This window comes from Saccostrea echinata, unplaced genomic scaffold, assembly GCF_033153115.1.
Source record: "Saccostrea echinata isolate AGI-Se365-2 ecotype Australia unplaced genomic scaffold, CSIRO_AGI_Sech_v1 ptg000054l, whole genome shotgun sequence".
NCBI lineage: Eukaryota > Metazoa > Mollusca > Bivalvia > Ostreida > Ostreidae > Saccostrea > Saccostrea echinata.
In genome coordinates, this window is record NW_026889803.1 from 51,409,401 (window position 1) to 51,430,413 (window position 21,013).

General features: G+C 33.0%; 2 protein-coding genes across 2 annotated transcripts; one reads left to right on the forward strand and one right to left on the reverse strand.

Moving 5' to 3' along the window:
• Positions 1-9: 9 nt before the first annotated feature.
• Positions 10-12,801, reverse strand: LOC133206242 (phosphatidylinositol glycan anchor biosynthesis class U protein-like). Its single transcript, XM_061342192.1, has 12 exons — positions 12,619-12,801; positions 8,715-8,779; positions 7,258-7,329; positions 6,856-6,918; positions 6,397-6,500; positions 5,767-5,867; positions 5,502-5,599; positions 3,605-3,762; positions 2,953-3,096; positions 2,366-2,490; positions 2,065-2,207; positions 10-143 (listed from the first exon to the last, which is right to left on the reverse strand). Exons 1-12 carry the CDS (start codon positions 12,746-12,748, stop codon positions 27-29), a joined length of 1,320 nt encoding a protein of 439 aa, XP_061198176.1. The 5' UTR covers positions 12,749-12,801; the 3' UTR covers positions 10-26.
• Positions 12,802-13,104: 303 nt separating this feature from the next.
• On the forward strand, positions 13,105-17,003 carry LOC133205515 (dual specificity protein phosphatase 3-like). Its single transcript, XM_061341343.1, has 4 exons — positions 13,105-13,136; positions 14,738-14,914; positions 15,150-15,373; positions 16,599-17,003. Exons 2-4 carry the CDS (start codon positions 14,739-14,741, stop codon positions 16,799-16,801), a joined length of 603 nt encoding a protein of 200 aa, XP_061197327.1. The 5' UTR covers positions 13,105-13,136; position 14,738; the 3' UTR covers positions 16,802-17,003.
• The last annotated feature ends 4,010 nt before the right edge of the window (positions 17,004-21,013 follow it).

Genomic DNA, 21,013 nt, shown 5'->3' on the forward strand with positions numbered 1-21,013 from the left:
TCTGCTCCATTATTTGAGTCCATTGTTCATGAGTCTAAGATGATCTGAGCATCTGTTCCATCAGGAAGCTTGTGCTTGTCTCCATTGAGGAGGTAAAATTCCCTCTTCAGATATGCAAACAGCAGATCAGTAGCCATCAGAATCTGTCAAAAGAACACAGCAAAAATTTGATATTCATTATTCAGTGTTAAAATTATCCAAACTACAATAATTTCATTTTCCTTCACCTCTGAAGGGATAAATGTGCATGTTTGTGTACATGTATGTGTACATAGTAACACTGTCATTGAGTTATGAGGGTATGCCATTCCTATTATCTTTAGTGGAGTAATATTTTATCCTGACAGGTAGAGCTATGATGTACAGTACATGTACATACATGAACGTTAGAGATTCTTATTTTCACAAGACTCCAGGTTTAGTAATGCTCCCTCCCCATCCCCAAGCTCTCTCTGTCTCTCTTTCTGAGGAGGACATATACATTGTAGATGTGATGTGATGGATATATGGCATATTCACCTCTGGTCATTGGGTTGATCCTTTACACATTCAATTGTGCAGTAGATCATTGTGACAAAGGTCTTGCATTTCATACTTGGCAGAGGCATACAACATGTATTATTGAATTTGATTAAAACCCATTCTTGATCATTATACCTCATGTAAACTAAGTTTCAGGACATATGAGTCATCTTTTTTGTCTGTTGGTCTGTCTGTGCAAGTGTTATTGTTCCATAACTTGGTAATGAAGAGACATTAACATTTCATACTTCACACAAAGATTACATATATTAATGAAATGAGGATTTGCCATGACCTTGTCCCAAGAGTCTTTAGGAAAATAGGAGGTATATAATCAATTTTTAATATGAAGACCAAGTTAAACCAAAAAAGATTTTAATATAACGGAATGCTACGATATCAAAAATAACACAACCCCTTCAAGATGTCTCTGGTTTAAGTTGGTTCAAATCCACAAATCTTAAGTTTTTGACGCTCACTCAATAGTTCTCCATATATCCCATGCAATTCTGTAAATGTCATTGATTTTGTTCAAGATAATAATGACTATTTTTGCCAGGTACTGGTATAATTTGTATTTGTTTATAGCTAGATTTACTTAATATCAATAATGGAATATTTTGGATGTTTGTAAATGCACTACACTGTATATTGTAGGCCATTTGGTATACTAAGTGTGCGATATATCTTTCTATTTTTAGTTACCATGGCAACATTGTTCATCGAAATCAAAAACTGATATAAAGAATTTTAAATCTTAGTGTATTCTGCTTATTACCAAGTTATGTGAAACTGGACCAAACTATAGGAAGAGAAGCATTTTGAAAAATTGTTACAGAGAAACAGACAGATGGACGGATGACGGACACCTTACTAATGCACAAATTTTTCTGATCTTTGACTACTCCAATTGAGCTAAAAATGGTGCATTTAAGGCCAAAAAAAATTTCTCAGGCATCGCCGCATCACGTCAAACACTGCCGCATTGATCAATTTTTTTGACATATTGAAAAGGGAAACAACTCAATTTTCTATTTTTCCAAGTTGAAAAAGAAAATTGAGTTATTCCCCTTTTCATGAATGCTAATAGATAGACGTTTTTATTAGATAAACAATACATTTCTTGTTAATTCTGTATTTTATTAATTTACTTTGTTGGCATAACATTATTTAAAGTTGAATGCATATTATAATAAATGAGAGAACAAAAAAGTAAGAATCAGTTGAAATCATAATTTTGTTGAAGGACTGATATGAAAAAAAAGGTATAACACCTGCTAAAAAAAAGAAAAAAAAAATGCCTGTCACATTAAATTTTGAATTTTTTGGCCTGAGAAACTATTAATTAATTTTTTTATGGCCTGAACAAGATTGCAGCAAGAGCATTATTTTGTGAACTCGCTGAAAATACCTCCATCTTTATATGGGATGATTAGAAAATCAAAATAATCAAATATGCATGTTTCAATGAATATTGTTTGCCAAAGGAATGGACATATGAAAAATGATGCCTGCAAAGCTTTTGTGAAGCAACCATTTTACCTGTGCTGTAGAAAATGCAAGGGATATGGCAAAGTAAAAGTTTGCATTAGCACTTCCAGCATAGATCCAAAGGTAATACTGTATAGGTGCAAACACAGTGGTGACTAGGAACATACAGACGGTCACAAAAGTATTCCTCATATCTGTAAAAACAATGAACACCAGGATATGCTGAGTAGATACAAACTTTCTGTGTTTCACTTCAAAAAGAATGTTGCAATTTTAATAATTTTGCAAATTTCATTTATAAAATTTTTATCTGAGCAAAATATAAATACATGTAACTTAAAAGGTGACATACATTTGAAAACATGCTTCCATAAAGGCAGTAAGGCAAGTACAAGACCCACATCTCCATAGCCTGGGTAGGACTTAAAGATTCCGATAGTGTACAGCAGCATGTAGAACAGAAAGGTGGGGTGTTCTCTAAAATAATTACACTGCAAAGTCTTGACTGAAGTACATAATGGAAAATGAATTTCTTAATGAATTTATTGTGATTATTCTATATGCATACAAGAACTATAATGCTCAGGTGTTTTAAGGATAAAGAGCAATACAAGAACTATAATGCTCAGGTGTTTTAAGGATAAAGAGCAATACAAGAACTATAATGCTCAGGTGTTTTAAGGATAAAGAGCAATACAAGAACTATAATGCTCAGGTGTTTTAAGGATAAAGAGCAATACAAGAACTATAATGCTCAGGTGTTTTAAGGATAAAGAGCATCTCATTATTGTTTTCTCTTCTATTCTTTGACTTTTGTTCTCAAATTGCTGTATACCTCTATGAACAGGGTATGCATATATATCAACTTCACATCCTTTTTAAATGATTGAACAAAATGATACATTGTTAAAAAATCTTGTTTACCCTTATCCTTTTTACCTTAGTCTTATTGCAAGTGGAATGGTGTATATCACAGCATTTATTTGAAAAACGCAGATGAAGAATGTTCTAAAATGCTCAAACATCTCGGTGAAGAAGTACCAGAAAAGTCCCAGGTTTGGGGTCAGATCAGGAACGCTTAGTCTGAAAGTCATGTTTGAACAATCACTTCATATACATGTAATTGTAAACAATGGCTGGTCAGAAATTGAAGTGTTTTATTTTCATCTCATTTAATGTACCAAGTAAAAGTATTATTTATGGGTGAGTGTGTGTTTTTCTTAAGCATTTTGAATATTCAAACATTAAGCAACGATGTAAAATAAATGCTCATGAATTTTATGCTAATGACGTCTCTGAAGCTTTCATATTTTTCAACCACTTATGGGGAATTTTAAAAGGCTTTAAGCTTACCATATAACTAGTGTTAATTTCCCTCACAAGAAAATAACCACTTTTACTGTATGTACATGTATATTTGTTCTAAAAGGGTGTACATGTATGTCAAAATATAAACATTTATCAAAAATGTTAATTTTATTGATGTTTGAATTCGTCCATTGCTCTATTATCTATAAGTTGCTGCTAAGTTCCATTGATTATAAAAATAAATTTCTTGTATATTATGTTTTATTCTGTGAATGCTGCTTACATGAAACCGTAAGTGGATGGTATAAATTCCCATGATCCCACAAACAACATGGAGAAGAGTAACATTACAGCCAATGCTATAAATGTGATACACACTATCTGGAGATATCCCATAGAAGCTGCCGAGTCTGTGAAGCTCACCTTCCCCTTTCTTGACATCTGAAAAAAAAGACACTTAAAGCTAACCCATATGACCATTAAAGATGCTTGATACATTTTAAATACCTTTTTCTAGGAACAAAATTGATCTACAATGTTATAACACACTGTATATAATAAGCTGAAACCTAAGTTTACTGAAATATTTCTATGCCAATTTTTTTTCTTGCTTTTATGGATACATTGTTGCATGCCCTGAGTTTTAATCCACACCAAATCCTAAAAACTGGATTTGGGGTGGATTAAAACTGTTAGCTTGTGAGGCCAAAATTACCTTTGTTTCCCCAACACGACCGACCAACTTAAATCGTGCCGACTGAACAGTTTTTTTTAAATCAGATTATTAATATATTCTTTTTTATTGTTAATCAACTTTATAAAATACAATTTCATCAAAATCCATTTTTTATCAGAACGGCGGCTTTTGTTTGGTGCCCACAACATGTGGCCACAGAGGGTTAGTTCGTGTTATAAAACAATGGTGACGTATTAATCTTATTATACATCTTTAACTTATTAGAATCCTACCCTCTTGAGACATCTCGTGAATTAAAAGTACCATGACTAAGGAGTGTTAAGATGGTATTTACAAATGTGTCTTCTAAAATTAACGTACGTAGTATGCATAGCAAAGCATGCCTCATGAGCAGTTGAGGGGCGCTCCTTGTGAATACATATAAAAAATTTCACTGCATTTGATTCGTTTCGATCTAATAAACAGTTCATGTATGATCCCATTTTTACTATATAGGACCATAGGAGTTGTAAATATGTCTTTGTATGATTATTTCATCTTGATAAATAAAATTCAGATGTTGTTTCTTTATTCCTTTCATCTATGGGGTATTAACTCCGTGACTATAAAATTAGATATATGAAACTTTAATCATTTTAGATATGGTTTGGTTGAATTATACATTGTTTATACATGTACACTATTTCTAAATAGTGTTGAAATCTTTAAAATTTGCTTATGGTACGGCTTCCTGAGTCGTCCAGTTTATTTTTCTTTAGTTAGGCCCTTGAAAACAGGTTGTTTCTTTGCTTTAAAATACTTTTAGAAATTGTTGAGCCGGTGGATGGCTCCTAATTTAGACTTTTACTCGGCACTTATGGCCATTGATCATTAAGCATCAGTAAGGGATCTTTTACGTGCCATCTACATGTATACTCCGACACTGGACCTACATTTTTTACGGTCTTATTCAACTGACCGGTCCCCACGTCCCAGTCGGGACCTGTGACTTAGAATAAGCTCCTGAATTACATCGTGACTCCAAAACGAAACACTAGAATTACTGCGCCACGCAAGGCCCTTGACATTTTGTCTGTGTCAGTACTCGAAAATCATAGTAGGTTTGAAAAATGTACTCGAATGTCCGATGGTTCTGTATTTGTGAATCTTGTGTTTTTGTAAATATTCGATTTCAATAAATTTATGCTGATCTGAGATATTTCACAAGTTCAAATGAATAATATTTGTGAATTAATTTACCATACATGTTGCTTCATTTGTATGATATTCGGTTTAAAAATCGGTTTCCTTTGTTCTTTCTTATTTATAAAGATATTATTCAATTTTTCAGAATGTATTTCCAAAACTGCTGTCAGAAAAAAAATAATTTACCTACCTACCGACCCAACTTGAGATTTTGGGGTCGGGTTAGGGGAAACAAAGATATTTTTAATGATGGCCTAACAAACTTTGAGCATATATAGTGAACAGTTTAAGTACCAACCAATATTGAATATACTGCAACAGGCACACAAAGAATAATGGGATACATGGAGATGTATGCAGCCAAGGCTACAAAAACTGCAGATATTATTGGATTACCTGCAACAAATACATGTACATGTGTTTGAAGATTACTGACATAAATTTACCAATGACAATTGTCAAATTCATTTTGAATAAAGCAAAAATACACTACTACTGGATGATCTTATCTATACATTTGACTGCAAATGGGGCCTGAATATTAATTAATACCTGTAACTGACCTTTTAACATATAATACAGAGCAAGAAGGATAACAATGTTGTTGAACACAGCTGTGGACTTTGCCAGGCATGTAGCTACACTGTACGGATTGAAGGAAAATCTGCAATATAACTACAGCAAGTTATACCAAGAGAAATCACATCTTTATACACATCAATTTTCAATAGTCTGCAGCAATGATATTCATTCAATGTATACAGGACAAAACTGAAATGTCTTCTTGTTTGTAAACGTAAGTAACATCAACAACAGTGACACATAAGCTTGTATATATAAACTGTTATTACATATTGTCATTCTACCTTTGTTATATGTTGCAGATACATGTACTGTTATAATGTTAGGATGGCTATTAGTCATTATGCTTTCATTCATATTGTTGTTTTGGTAGATGAGTGGCTAACATATATTTTGTTGTTTTGTGTTTTTACTAAATATGGTGTATAACATATGACCTTGTCATATCATTTAGATTCACTTATCATTATGCAATGGTAATACATAATTATTATATATATACAAATATATTACTTCCAGGAAACAGATGGAATTGCCTCCCTTTGATTAATATTAATGTCATTCATGGCTTTCTAACCATGCTCCAAAAAAATCAGATTTTAAAAACATACGCCACTGTTACGTAAAACTGAAGATCCCACACATCTTCCCTTCGGAGTAAAAACTTCTTAGCATCTGGGTGGAAATCTTTAACTCTTGATGCCTGTCTCTGGAGCTTAAAATGTTCAAAACCAGAAAATATTTACTTAATATTTATGTGTATATCTTATTTTGGACTATCATCAAACAAAATAAAAACATAGATACTGTTTTGTGGTGTCTGTTTATAAACTTAACTCCCTTATATTTTATATAATTTCTATGATCTTGCTTTAAGATTTATATGAGTGATATACTCCTAGTGTTACCATGACAAATTCATTCAAAAGAATTGTTCCTGCATTACCAGCTATAAGTATTCTATTACAAAACTTTCACTGACTGTTTCATTCATATTCTAAGTCCAACAATGATGTTCAGAAAAGGAAGCAGGAAATTCTACACATATATAGTACATTACATGTATTTACCACGTATCTTCCAAACTGATTAGATATCCGGAGCAGAATCATTCCTTGGATAATATCCAGTAGCTAAAAAGAACAAAACAGTTTGTCAACAATTTATCCCCACAGAGAATACTGTAGATTCCTTATTTTACGCGAGTACTTAATATTGCGAAATGGCCCAAGGGCGTCAAATTGCGAGAACAATAATTCGTGAATGGGTGATTTATCTACAGGTTTTACATACATTAAAGCACCAAAAAAATAAAAGTGAGTAATTTTATTTTGCAAGTAGTGCTTCTCGCGTAATTACGCAATAATTAATTCCTCGCATATATTTAGTACAGTATTAGTAGTCATTTTTTAAGAGAATGTATTATTTGAGAGCGCATTTTAAAGACATAAGCATCATTTATAGGACCTTACCACAAATATAAGATTGATGGTATTTGGTGAAAATCTGCTAATGAATCCAAGAACTTTCAACATCAAAGGACTCTGAAAATAACAAATTACATCCAAGCTATATCAAATAAAAATTGAGACAAGAGGCCCATGGACCAAAATGCTCAATTTGGCCCTGCTGTTCTTCATCAGATTTCCCCCCAAAAATACATGTATTCCTCTGTGTTCTTGATTGCCTTCTGTGGTCTCACCCTTTATGCAGGGGCTGTGAATAAATGGATCTACACTACCAAAGGATGCTTCCACATTAATATGATTCATCATGGATTTGCTCTTGAGATTTAAAAGATTTTCCCTATAGAATCCCTATTGTGGACCAACCCTACCCCATGATTTGAACAATTTAGAATCTACACTACCTCAGGAAGCTTACACATAAATTTCAGCTTTTCTGGCCCAGTGGTTCTTGAGAAGAAAATTTTTAAAAGTTTTTCCTATATACTTCCATGTAAATTTTGATTCCCTATTATGGCTCCACCCTACCTCCAGGGGCCATGATTTGCACAATTTAGAATTTACGCTACCTAAGGAAGCTTCCAAATAAGTTTCAGCTTTTCTGGTCCAGCGGTTCTTGAGGAGAGGAATTTTTAATGACCCCACCCTATTTTTACCTTTTCTTGATTATCTCCTCTTGGAAGGGGGCCTGGCCCTTCAACATCCTTTTTAAGAATTTAGAATCCCCTTCACCCAGGAATGCTTTGTACATTGTATTAACCTTACTTAAAATTGGCCCAATGTTTCTTGAGAAGAAGTTGAAAATGTGAAAATTTACAGAAGGGTGGACAGCTAGACAGATAGATAGATGGACAAAGGCTCACTTGAGCTTTCAGCTCAGGTGAGCTAACAAGTGTGTGTCCCACCAATTATTGTCTTGAACTTTTCAAAAATATATGTGTTCAAAAAGTCAAAATTGTAGATTCTACATTATCATAACCTTAAGAAATTGTAATAGAATCTATGAGAGACAGAGTTTCAGTATCACTAATAATTGTTGTCAGAGTGTTTAAGTTATAGGTCTACTATTGAGAAGCCTAGATTGTGTCGTGTCAAAGAAACACAACATGTCATGATTGTATATTATTGACCATATAAGATGGTCACTCTGATGAGTTAAGGACATGAATGAGTTAAATCTAAGTTAGACTTGGCAAAGAATAGAGAAATTAAAGAATGGACTAATAATTTACCTACACTCAGAAAATTTCTTTTGGCATATTCTTTACCCTATGTCACTAAAGATACAATTTCATTAAACAATATTAAAAAATCCAAAAATGATTTTAATAGGAAAGATTCAGCTCAGTGGACACATATTTTTTAAAAACCAGTTCATGCATGTACATATATGATGCTAAACAAAAATTAATTTATTACAAAGTGAATAATGATCAGATTTATTGGTGATACCAGGCAATTACCTCATGAAAAACATCACCAGAGTATGGGGAAATACCCTCTTTGTGAAGTGCTAGTCCTTCCATTGCTGAAGTTAAGAAAAACAAAAAATAATTAGTCTGACTTGTAATGGAGAAGTGAGATACTAGTAAGTCTTTGTCTAGCATTAATGAAATAGAAATCATTGAGTCTGTAATGCAGCAAGTTTTTATTTTGAGTCCATATGCAATAGTACCAAAACTTGCATCCCTTTGTGAAAGCAAAGCAACATGATGAATAATCTTAAAAAAAAAATTAACTGTATTGTAACATTACAGCATAATGCATTTTTGACTGACTTAATTTAAATGAAGCAACAGGCAAATCAAACACTTAAAATCTCTGTAATGTAAATGTGTACATGAATATTATTGAAGAACTGCATTTGTGTTCTTTTTATTCCCAAATATTGTTTAATGTGCCTAAGAATCCTTTGGGATATAGAATCCACAAGTGACATGCTTAAAGTAACATATCTAAAAAATTAAACAATACCAAATCAAATACCTTACATTTCTCTGAATTTTTTGATTAATTTTTCTTTTCAAAGGAGCTGCTCAGCAGATCAATGATTTTGACATATGTGGGAGAAATACCATGTATTACCTAATTAGGTACCTGCTGTTTATATAAATTTGACAGGTCACTTGTCAGCCATGGTAGTTTTCACTGAGCTTCAATCTGGTATATATGTGCTATGTAATCACATTTTTATTTTATTTTATATAAATTGCCAATCATTTTACATTTTTATTGGTCACAATAATGAAAGATAACCATTTTCTGTTTTTGCAAACATAACGCTACAGTTCTGCAGCTAGAGAATCATTTAAATAAAATGAAATCCTTCAATATCAATTTTCTCTGAGATAAGCCCTTTGTTAACCTAATATGCCCATGGCCCAGCTTTGAAGGGACTTTTCATCCCTGTAGTTTTTTTTTTATAAAATAATATTGATTCATATCAAAAACATATTTCTCCTATGAGAAATTCACAAATGCCTCACAATTGACAAAAGAATGGTTTAAAATAACTGTACTTTAAGATGCATCTTAAATATTAAATAAAATCTCTTTAATTTAGGGTTTAATAACACTGTTTTTCAGACATTCAGATTAGGCGTTTTTATGGGTTGGAGCATCTCTATTCCTTAGAACATTCTATTGTTAAAATGATCTTGTCCTACGTACCCATTTTAATGATAGAATTTTCCAAGTGTTGACAATGTAGCAAAATAAACAGGGGCAGACAACTCTTATCTACACATTTTCTACAAATAATCCAGAGATTGAAATGTCAACATGGCGTGTAAATTTGAAGCGAGAAAAAAATGTTGAGAAAATAAGCTAAATTTTCATCTTTATATGGATTATTTTTTAGGGTAAAAAAGCATATATACAAGCTCAAAAAGGTTTTAATTGGTAGTTATTTTCAGTACAACTTCTTTTGTATTCTTCAAAATCATTTTGGAATGGATCCGCTCCAATTTTCTACATTGCAACTGTATGGGACATATTCTAAGTGTATTGAGGACTTGTCCCGAGACACAGTTAAGATTATTCTAACTATTCCCCTGACAGCTTAGACAAAAGTGTAAAGCATTTTAAGTCAGTCTTGTAGACATGACCTTGTTTGCAATATCTCTGAAAAGGTTAACTTTTTTCTGTATCCCTACCATTTAGGAGATTGATCTCTCGATACTTAACTTACTGATCTTAAGCTTCTTGGGGATCAATCTCACCAACTGCAGGTCTGGTACAATCACTAGGTTTAGCTACGTAGCTTAAATTACCTACATAGCTTTATTTACCTACCTGAAGTAGCTTTATTTAACTACCAATTCAAACTTTTTTCTTGAATTATCATTTTTCTCAGGATGTACAGAAAATCACAATTTGATGCAGTGATAATTTTCAACTTTAAACTCATCTGAAAACAATTCATGAAAAAAACACTCTTGAAAATGTGTCTTTTTCTGTGCAATTGCAATCAAAGTTCTGAAAGCTTTAGGGCTATATACAACAGTTAATTTGTGACCTGACAGTTACTTCTTGAATGATATAACAAAGAAGACCAGTTCTGGTTAACATGATTATGGATTGGTAATTATTCAACACAATGTGAAGTAATCATACTTATCCACGCCTCACCACACACAAGGTGGTAGACAGTTACTCAAACAAAAGAAATACATATTTTGCTTAAAAGTGTTCAAACGCAGTAATGTATAAACTATCTCTGCTTTAGATTGCTTTTTAAACATCCCTAGTATAAATATTAATAGTCATATGCTTGCAACTTTTTGTCTTTATTAAATAAAAAGCAAAACTGTGAAAAATTGGATTGAAATAGCTAAATAAAGCTAACTGTGGTAGGTAAATAAAGCTACGGTAGGTAATTCTACCTACGTAGCTAAACCTAGTGATTGTACCAGACCTGAACTGTAGGGTTATAGAAAAACCTTGCTTGCTAAAAGTTATTGAATACAATGTACATGGTCGACGTATATTTATGCAGATATACAATTTTTGGAACACTTCTAGTATACCGGTCCCTATAAATATGGCGCTAAAATAGGTGCCGCCGAAGGCGGTGTACAATATAATACGATCGCGTGAGCGATCGACAAAATCGATAAAAAAGGCCACAAATCGCAAAATTGAGCCAAAAATCGTGTTCCTTGTGAAAAATATGGTTTAAAAAACTGGTTTTTAAACACAGTTTTTTAAATGAGAATTAAAAGGTCTCGTAAAATAACGTACTTGTTTAGTAGATAAAACTCCATTTTGCGTTGTTTAGGAATGTAGTCACATGATCAGTTTTTGATGTAATCTCATAAATATTCATGACGTGCATCACTTGTGTTTTGACGTAATGAAGACTTATGAAGACTCAAAGTGAAATGCTACTAAAATTGCGAGATTTTTGTGAGAAATGCAGGGATTTAACAAGTGATAACTAATTACTAGTAATTAGTTGATTGAATTGTGCATCACCATTGATTTGAAAGAAAAAATATTCTGAATATGGACATTAGGAGGTTAGGATATCGAGCTTAAGTAAACGGTAAGTCGCTTTTACCAATTACTTGCCAAAACTTAGCGCACAATATCGCGTATGTTTCAACATTAGACCAAGGCTAATTCATCCAAGTTTCGCAAAACTTTCCTGTTCTTTCGGTTCTTTGTAAGCAAAAATTGCATGAATAAGCCCAAAGTCGGATATAAGATGCGAACATGGGTGAATATAAAACAATTACAATATCCTAGCTATATATACTCTAACCCTAATCTGTAGATCGCATACAATGCCATATTTAATTAACAGTTTGTTTAAGTTTTGCATGTTTCATGTTTTACTCCTATAAGATGGTATATCGGCACAGTGCAGTTCGACATAAGGCTGATTCATGCAAGTTTTTGGTCACAAAAGGCACTTGGCAGTGCCTTTTGTAAGCAAAAATTACATGAATTAGCCCTGAGTCAGGAAGATTTAAGAGTGGATTTATAAAACAGTTCCAATCTTAAGACAAAATACCCTAACCCTAATCACTCGATCGAATGCGTTTTGTTGAAGCAAGGGGAAAATGGCGGTTTGTTTACATTCTGCATAGCAACGGCAAGGGAAATAACTGCTCATGCGCAATCGCGTGATTCTGGGGACCGGCATACTAGAAACTTCCCCAATTTTTAAGTTAAAGTGCCGGTCGAGTACCATGTGTTTTGTGAATCTGACTATTACAAGTTTCAGCGGCTGAGACAGAAATAATCTCAGCGAGATCGTAGAGACTAAAAATTCTGGTCTGGTATCTCTACGTAGAGATACCAGACCAGAATTTTTAGTCTCTACGGATCTCGCTGAGATTAAGACAGAAATTAAACACATACCACGTCCCCATGATGTAAGCGGAGTAACAACTTCTGTTTTCGTGGCAAGCCATTCGGGTAGTGAAGTTCTAAACAATGCTAGTCTTAATATCACCCCAGAAACAAAAGAAATGACTGTTGGAAGAACCATCCTGTTCCAGTGTTTGCTTTTATGAGTTTTCAATAAAACTTTTTTCCTTCCATGTCATACTTAACTTTAAGTTCAAAACACTTAAAACCACATGATCAAACATATGCCTGACTTTGATTCTTGCATTTTATTTAGTAGCTCATACAAAGAATATTTCTTGGTCCTGCAATTATTATCATTTATTTTATCATTTTAAAAGTTATTATCAGATCAAATATCACAGATCAATATTCGTAAATAATAATATATGAAAGATTATTTGATGATTAAAAAATACAACAGAACGAAATATCTTTGCTTAAATTATTTATTCAACAATTTTTTAAAGCACTTTTTCTACCTTGATTGTTTTGATAACTGCTAAAAATAAATTTTATGGCCAGAAAAGGTATTGTAAACAGTATTTTTACACATTGAATACAAACTTAAACTAAACAACAGAATGTGACAATCAAAAGTGTTTTTGGTGGACAATGCACAGGCCCTGAATTTTTATCAGTAACAGACATAAGAGTTGCAAATAACAATGAGTAAAGCCCAGATTGAAAAATCATACCACTCATGTGTAAAAATTCAGGTGTCAGTGGTTAATGTCACACTTTAATATAGAGCAATATATATATAGTCCTATATTTTATTCATTCCAAGCAAGACCCATGTTGGAACCGATGAGAAGATAGTTTTAATGTTGCACCCTAGTCCATACATCATTTAATATGTTGGTGGTGCGACCATTAGGGCGAGTGCAGATACCTATTCACTTTTAATTTAAATCCGTCTGTCCAAACCGCACAAGACATTGGTACGTCTAGACTCTGACGTTACATGACGTCATATATGTACTTTGCATCACTAAAACGAAGTTTGCACAGTGCAAAATTTAACAGGTCCAGCACAATCTCTTGATTAAGCTATATAGCTTGAAATAGCTATATAGCTTAATTAAGCTATTCAAAATAGCTTGATAAAGCTATTTATATGCAGGTTTTCACAAAAATGTTATTTGTACCAAATAGGCAAAAAGTCGCAAGTATTTCACTATTCATATATGTAATATGGGTTATCAAATCAACAACCCAAATCAAAGATAGTTCTAACATTGCAGCATTTGAATACTTTTAAGCAAAAGATGAATTTCCATTGTTTGGGTAACTGTACACTACCTTGTGTGCGCTGAGGCATGGATAAGTATGATTGCTTCTCATTGTACTGAATTATTACCAATCAATTATCTTGTTGACCATAATTGGCCTCCTTTATAATTTCATTGAAGAAGTAACTGTATCAATTGCTTTATATAGCCCCAAAACTTTTAGAACTTTGAGTACAAAGTCTCTTAAGGAGACGAAATTTGATGAGTGATTTTTACATGCATTATTTTCATAGGAGTTCAAGGTTGAATATTATTACTGCACCAAGGTGCGACTTTTTGTGTATACTTGGAAAATAAAACATTTGAGAAAAAAGTGTGATAAAGTAGCTAAATCAAGCTAATCTGAATAGCTTAATAAAGCTATATAGCTAAATCAAGCTATATAGCTTAATCAAGAGATTGTGCCGGATCTGTTTAATAAAGAACGTTCAATCTACTATTTATCTGCAACATCCCTTATATCAAGGTGTGTTTATTGTTGAATTTTTGTTGTTACTGTGAGAACATAGTTTGTGGTAAGATGCAGTCTACAAAGAAAAAATAAACTGCAGAAAAAATTCATTTGTATCAATGTGCAAACTCCAAATTTTCTCTTTGCCCATGTGATATTAAAATGCCGCTTAGAAATCAAACATTTTAAAAATAATTGCTATAATGTCTTCAAGGATTTTTTTCATAAACCTCACCCCTAGCTTGTTACAACTGATATATAACCCTCCACTTTGAAATAAAGGGAAATCACTGTTGATCCAATCTGTGTAAGTTTTCAAAATTCCTCTGACATTCTTTCTCTTAATATATTGAACTGTGAATTGATCACTTGCTGTGTATTTTAGGATGGAATATAATGACCATACTCTAAACAGAGTTAGACACTACTTGAAGAATGCAGACATTCAAGCATTGGACAGAAATGATGATTTACCAGAGGGTTACTCTCGATTCTTCACTGTTCCCATTACTCCCAAAGATTCCTACAATGAAGTGTACCCTGGAATTATCATAGCCAATGGGTAGGTCATCATTGGGGATTCTTAAACCAGTACACTGGCATACAAAACTGAGTGGATCATCCTAATTTTCAAATTTTTAAAAATTAATATTGCATACCTGGTAATTTTGCTCAATTTTTTTTTTTTTTTTTTGAAAAATTTGTTAATAATGTTCTTATATAATTCTACATATAAACCTTTTATGAGAAAGAAATGATTTCTTACACCACTTGAATTAAATTCCATGATCTTTTAGAGACTATGCTAGAAATAAAGAAGAACTCAAAAGAATTGGAATAACGCATGTCGTAAATTGTGCCAAAGGTTTAAAGTATGGCCAGTTTGACACAAGTCCTTCTTACTTCAAAGATGCTGGCATACGGTTTCTTGGAATACAGGCTAATGATGTTATCACATTTGATATGTCCAAACATTTTGAGAAAGCTGCTAATTTCATAGATGAGGCACTAGCCAAAGGAGGTAAGAAGATTGTATTTTATGTATGTGCAGTACTAAAATTTTTAAATATTTTCATTAGAACATGAGGAAGATACAACATTTCAGTCACATTTGTTATAATTTTTGGACAATCAGCTTTTTCCAGAAATGGTTTAATATGGTTTAAAACCAGTTTTGACATATAGCATCAGTGGATAGTGCAGGACAAAAATTTCAAATTGCATTGACATGGTCCCAGTCCCTATAGGGGCTAAAGGGGTGGTACCAAAACCATCAATATTCATGCGATGCAATCTTCAAAACACACAGGCAAACTATTTTCATAATGCTAATGTGTACTTAGCCCTTTACCAAAATTATGAAATTCATGCCCCCTGTGTTCAGGATCCAGGATAGGGATAAGTTGACTATAATATTGAAAATCATTATAAATTATTTGGAAATCTAATTTATTCTTGTATATTTAGTAAACAAAATGCATGTTGCTATTTTATGTATATGACCTTTCCCAAATTGTATCCTCTGGGCTCAGAACCCAGTGAGGGACCTAGATGATCAAATACACAGTGTCTGTAAAGTCTTCTTATAACTAATTAGCTGTAATAATGTAGCCCTCTCCGATTTTTTTTTTGGGGGGGGGGGGGGGGAGAGGGCTACCTCTCCTGAAAATATCAGATTAAAAAAAATTGGAGAGGGCTACATTATTGCAGCTAATAACTAATTAGCATCTAGAGTGAATGAAAATACAGAGGAGTCCTTACCAAGTTGTAAAACTCGTGTCATGTTAGTCCAGAGCACTCATCTCATTTGGCACTAAGCTGTTTTTATATGAAGTTTGACTACCGATTATTCCGTGTACCTGATCATTACACAGGGCTCACAGCTGGTGTAACCGGTCGACAGGGGGTGGCTGACTCCTCCTAGGCACCTGATTCCACCTCTGGAATTTCCAGGGGTCCGTGTTTTATGCCCTGTTCACAGATTTGTACCGTTTGTAGGTTTTTTGAGATTGATCACTGACTGTTTTTTTCACCTATTTATTTAGTCATGTCACGGAATTAAAAATGTTCAAAAGTTTACAAACATGAAGACATCTGAGAACAAATGCATTAAGATCACTTGGATGACTCAGGTTACTTAAAGAAGAAATCTACTGGTTAAAGAATGACATGTAGCAAGTATAAAAAATTAGAATCCACGTTCATTGATACTATAATGTTTTAAGAAAAAATACATATCTTTGCAGGCAAAGTGTTTGTGCACTGTAATAAAGGTATAAGTCGGTCTGCCTCGATTGTCTTGGCCTTTCTAATGATAAAGCGAGGGATGAATTTTATGACAGCAGTTAGAACTGTGCGGTCTAAAAGAGAAGTCCTGCCAAATGATGGATTCCTGAAACAGTTAGCCATACTTAATTATACACTGTATGAAGCTCACAATGCGTATTAGATCCTCCATTTATGTTTGAATTTTTTTTTCATAGTTTTAATATTTGAGAATTTTATACAATAATTTTGTCATGAAGATTTTTATAACCAGTCACACACTATCTTTTATACATACAAGTACTTTGTACACATTAATTTTTTAGTCTGTAGTTGAAATATTATTGTATATATTTTATTGTAATGTTTTGTGACAATTTTTTTGTGCCAAGTGTGTTGTGCCATATGCACAACCTATCTTCTTTTTTTTTTTAATCGTCATTCTTCATATTTGTTTACTTAAGTAACAAAGATGGTAGACATTTATTCTCAAATATTTTTTCATAATAGCATGTAAAAAACGATAAGAATGAAAGTTATGATATTATGGCCATAAGCTCATTGGTGCCCTTTAGTGACTATCCATTAATCTGTCTATCAATCTGTCTATCCTATATTAGTTATCTGAAGTATATTTTCTCTCCCCTTGCTCCTATCTTATACTTCATTTACAGAGTGCTTTTTGCAGAAGGGTGACAAGTGGCTTAAATTTTTAAGTTTTTAGGTAAAGATCAGAACAGATGCCTACCGGTATGTAAAATCCTTGTCTGAAGCATATTTTTTCTTCTCTTGGTCCAATCTGGCTCAAACTTCAAGCACAGAGTGCCTTGGGTAAAGGGTGTATATAAAACCTCATATATAAAGAAAAGCAGCATCTAATGAAAGTACTGCTGATAACAAAATTAAATTTTATATCAATACTAAATTGGTGAAACATGGGGTAAACTTTATCATGGCTGCTGATGATGTAGTAGGGGCACATCAAATGCATACTTTTTATATTGCTATTAGAGAAAGGAAAACATTTGTGTTAAATTAATACATTTGATCTTTTAAAAAAATTGAATTATTATGCAACTGGGATATACAACCTTTGCAATGTATTTAGTTTAATTACCCATTATTTTCTTGAGGTAAAATTTCATTATATCTTTTTTAATTCTTTCTTTTATTTATCTCAATTCTGAACTTAACTAGAATCACTTACATTTTAAATTATATCTCCTTCATAAGATACCAATTCAGGCCATTCCAAGTTTTTTCTATGTTTAGCGTCCCTGTGCGCCTTGGTTTTTGACACCCAATATCAGAAAAAACAAACAGCATTAGGAGTCCTGAAATCGGTTATTCTGGTCAAAATCTTTTAATTCTGTCAATTTCTATAAATATTTGTCTACAATATGCCATATTAGGAATATTTTAAGCATTAAATACCTCGATTTTGCTGAAGAATAGATCTTTCAACGAAGAAAATAGATTTATCAAATCAAATCTTTTGAATGACTTAATTTTTACGACTTTAAAGTCCTTGTTTTATTTTTTTTGGTTTGTGTGTTTTTTGCGAATAGGTAGGTAGATTTTTGAAAGATGGGTGGACGCTAAACAGAGAAAAAACTTGGAATGGCCTCACAATGAAATTGCAAGCAATTAATTGGCACATTTTTAAATTTTGAGTGAAAGAGCCCCAAAGTCATCATAATAAACATGAGGATTGTGGGATATATTTAGCAAGCATGATAACTTTATGCAGCTTATGATATTATGAAAGAAATGGCCAAGTTACAGAGATATCAATAGCATATCATGACAAGGTTTATAATTGAAAGACTGTTTACAATGTTTTCAGGGAAAAAAATCAACATCTATAGAGATGAATTGCTGTACATAATATTTACTCATATATCATCAGTGATTATTTTGTTGTGCCATATTGGTTGAAACAATATAATACATGTACATGTATCAGTAGATGCTTATTTATAACTATGATGTATACTTTCTCAGGTTCCTGTATTCTGCTACTGACTATAAGAATACTGGCAATGCATTCAATACGACTTTATTTTTTCTTTCTTTTTTTTTTAGCCTTGCTATACTGATAGATAATGTGAGTGGCTTGATATTTCAAACAAAGTATTATGCATACATTTGTTATTTTGTGTTCATGTGCATTAGAACATTATAATCACAGTTAGATACAGAACTTAAAAAAGTGACCTTTTCGGTGTTCTAGGAACAATTTTTAAAAGTTCCTTGTCTGTAGTTTTATTGTCCATTAAAACATTTTTTTTGAAATCCAAATATTTGCTTTAATGGAAAAAATCTGTGATATGTTTATATAATTATACATGAATATACCATTTTGATAAGAAACACAATCATTGAGATCTTTTATGTTATTGTTTCATATCTATAATATATAGTATTATATGATATATATTATATGAATTGTGATAGCTATATTTTAATCATTTTAGGACATACATGTATTATTAAAATGTTTTAAATCAATTACAGTATAGAAAAACACAAGACTATATTATTACCTGCACTGAACTAAAGGCTTGAGTTTATCTGATTGAAGTTTGTCTGTTGTAGATAGAGCAAATGTAAGAAGAATCAGTTTTAGCTCACCTGAGCCGAAGGCTCAAGTGAGCTTTTCTGATGTCTGCCGTTGTTGTTATCGTTGTTGTACTTTTCACATTTTTATTTTCTTCTCCAGAACCACTGGGCCAATTTCAGCTAAACTTGGCACAAAGTATCCTTGGGTACAGAGGATTCAAGTTCGCTCAAATGAAGGGCTACACTCTCTTCCAAGGGGAGATAATTAAGAAATACTGAAAATTGTGTGGGGTCAATTAAAAATCTTCCTCTTAAGAACCACTGTTCCAGAAAAGATAGAACTTGTACAAAAACTTTTTAACATATTGTAGATTCTAGTTTGTTCAAATCATGACCTCTGGGTTTAGGGAGGGGCAATAATGGGCAGTAAAATTTTTACATATGAATTTATAAGAAAAATCATCCTCTCAAGAACAGCAAAGCCATGATTATAGTTATATTTATGTGGAAGCATCCTCAGGTACATCCTCACAACATTAGGGGTCCTGTGTCAACTCGTTGCTGGACCCCTGACAAATTTCGATATCTAAAATGTGGGCTGACTGCAGCAACATCTTTCAGGAAAATTACAAATCTTGATTGTTTTTTTGTGTCTCTCAACCAATCACATTAAGCTTTTTGGTGAGAAACAGTACGTAACACGTGAATTTTAGGTGTCAACTGATTCCTTTCTGTTTACATTGTCTGTCTAATTCAATTTGATTGGTGCTTCTCAATGAGAGAAGCAAGCCCAAAGATATCAAATGAAATTTGTCAGGGTCCAACAGCAACGAGTTGACACAGGTAGTGAAAATGAAGGCTGTATGAGTGCCTCAGGTAGTGTTGATTTCAAATCATGACCCCCTGGGATAGGGTGAAGCCACGATGGGTGATAAAAAATTTACATTGGAATATAAAGGAAATATCTAAAAATCAACTTCCCAAGAACAGCAAATCTATGATTTGTCATATTAATTCAGAACAATCCATGATTTGTCATATTAATTCAGAAGCATCCTCAAGTAGTGTATTCCTCAGGGGTAGGGAGTGGCCACAGTAGAAGATCAAACACAAAGGAGGGCAACCATTAGATGGGGGGGGGGGGGGGCAGGCAAAATTTTTCAAGTCAGATTATTTATTTTAAAGATGATTAAGGATAGATAATTTATTTTCTTCACTAAAAAAAATTGTAAAACAACCCCCCCCCCCCATAAACGCCAGAACTCTCTATTTGGTGGTGGTGGTGGTGGGGGGGGGGGGGGGGGATAGACACACCAGTCAAGGACAGATTTTCTTCTTGCCAGTCAAGGACAGATTATTTTCAACATTTTCGAGGAGAGATTATTTACCTCCAGTATCTCCAGCCTCCCCCCCCCCCCAGCCCCTCCCCCTGAATCAAATGGTCGTCCCCTAGGAAAAAAAATTATCTAAAAGATGCCATGATTAGTCAAAGAAAATATTAAAGCATCTTCAGTTAGTGTAGATACAAGTGTGAACAAATCATGCCCCCTTCTTTTAAAAAATTTACTGACTTCTTAGAATTCTAATGGAATCAGGTTAGCATTGTGGCCTCTAGTCGAGCTCCTATGATTTTACAAACAGATGTTTATACAGTGTAAATTAGAGATAATTATGTTGTTATTTTCTTGTTTAACTATAAGCATTTGGAAATAAATAATTTAAAAATAAATGAAGTTTTGCATCAGTGTCTGTGTTCTAAAATATTCCGGAAATTTAAAGTGGCGCTGGTTCTTGTTTTATAAAACATATTGATGACCCAGATTGATCCCAGGGT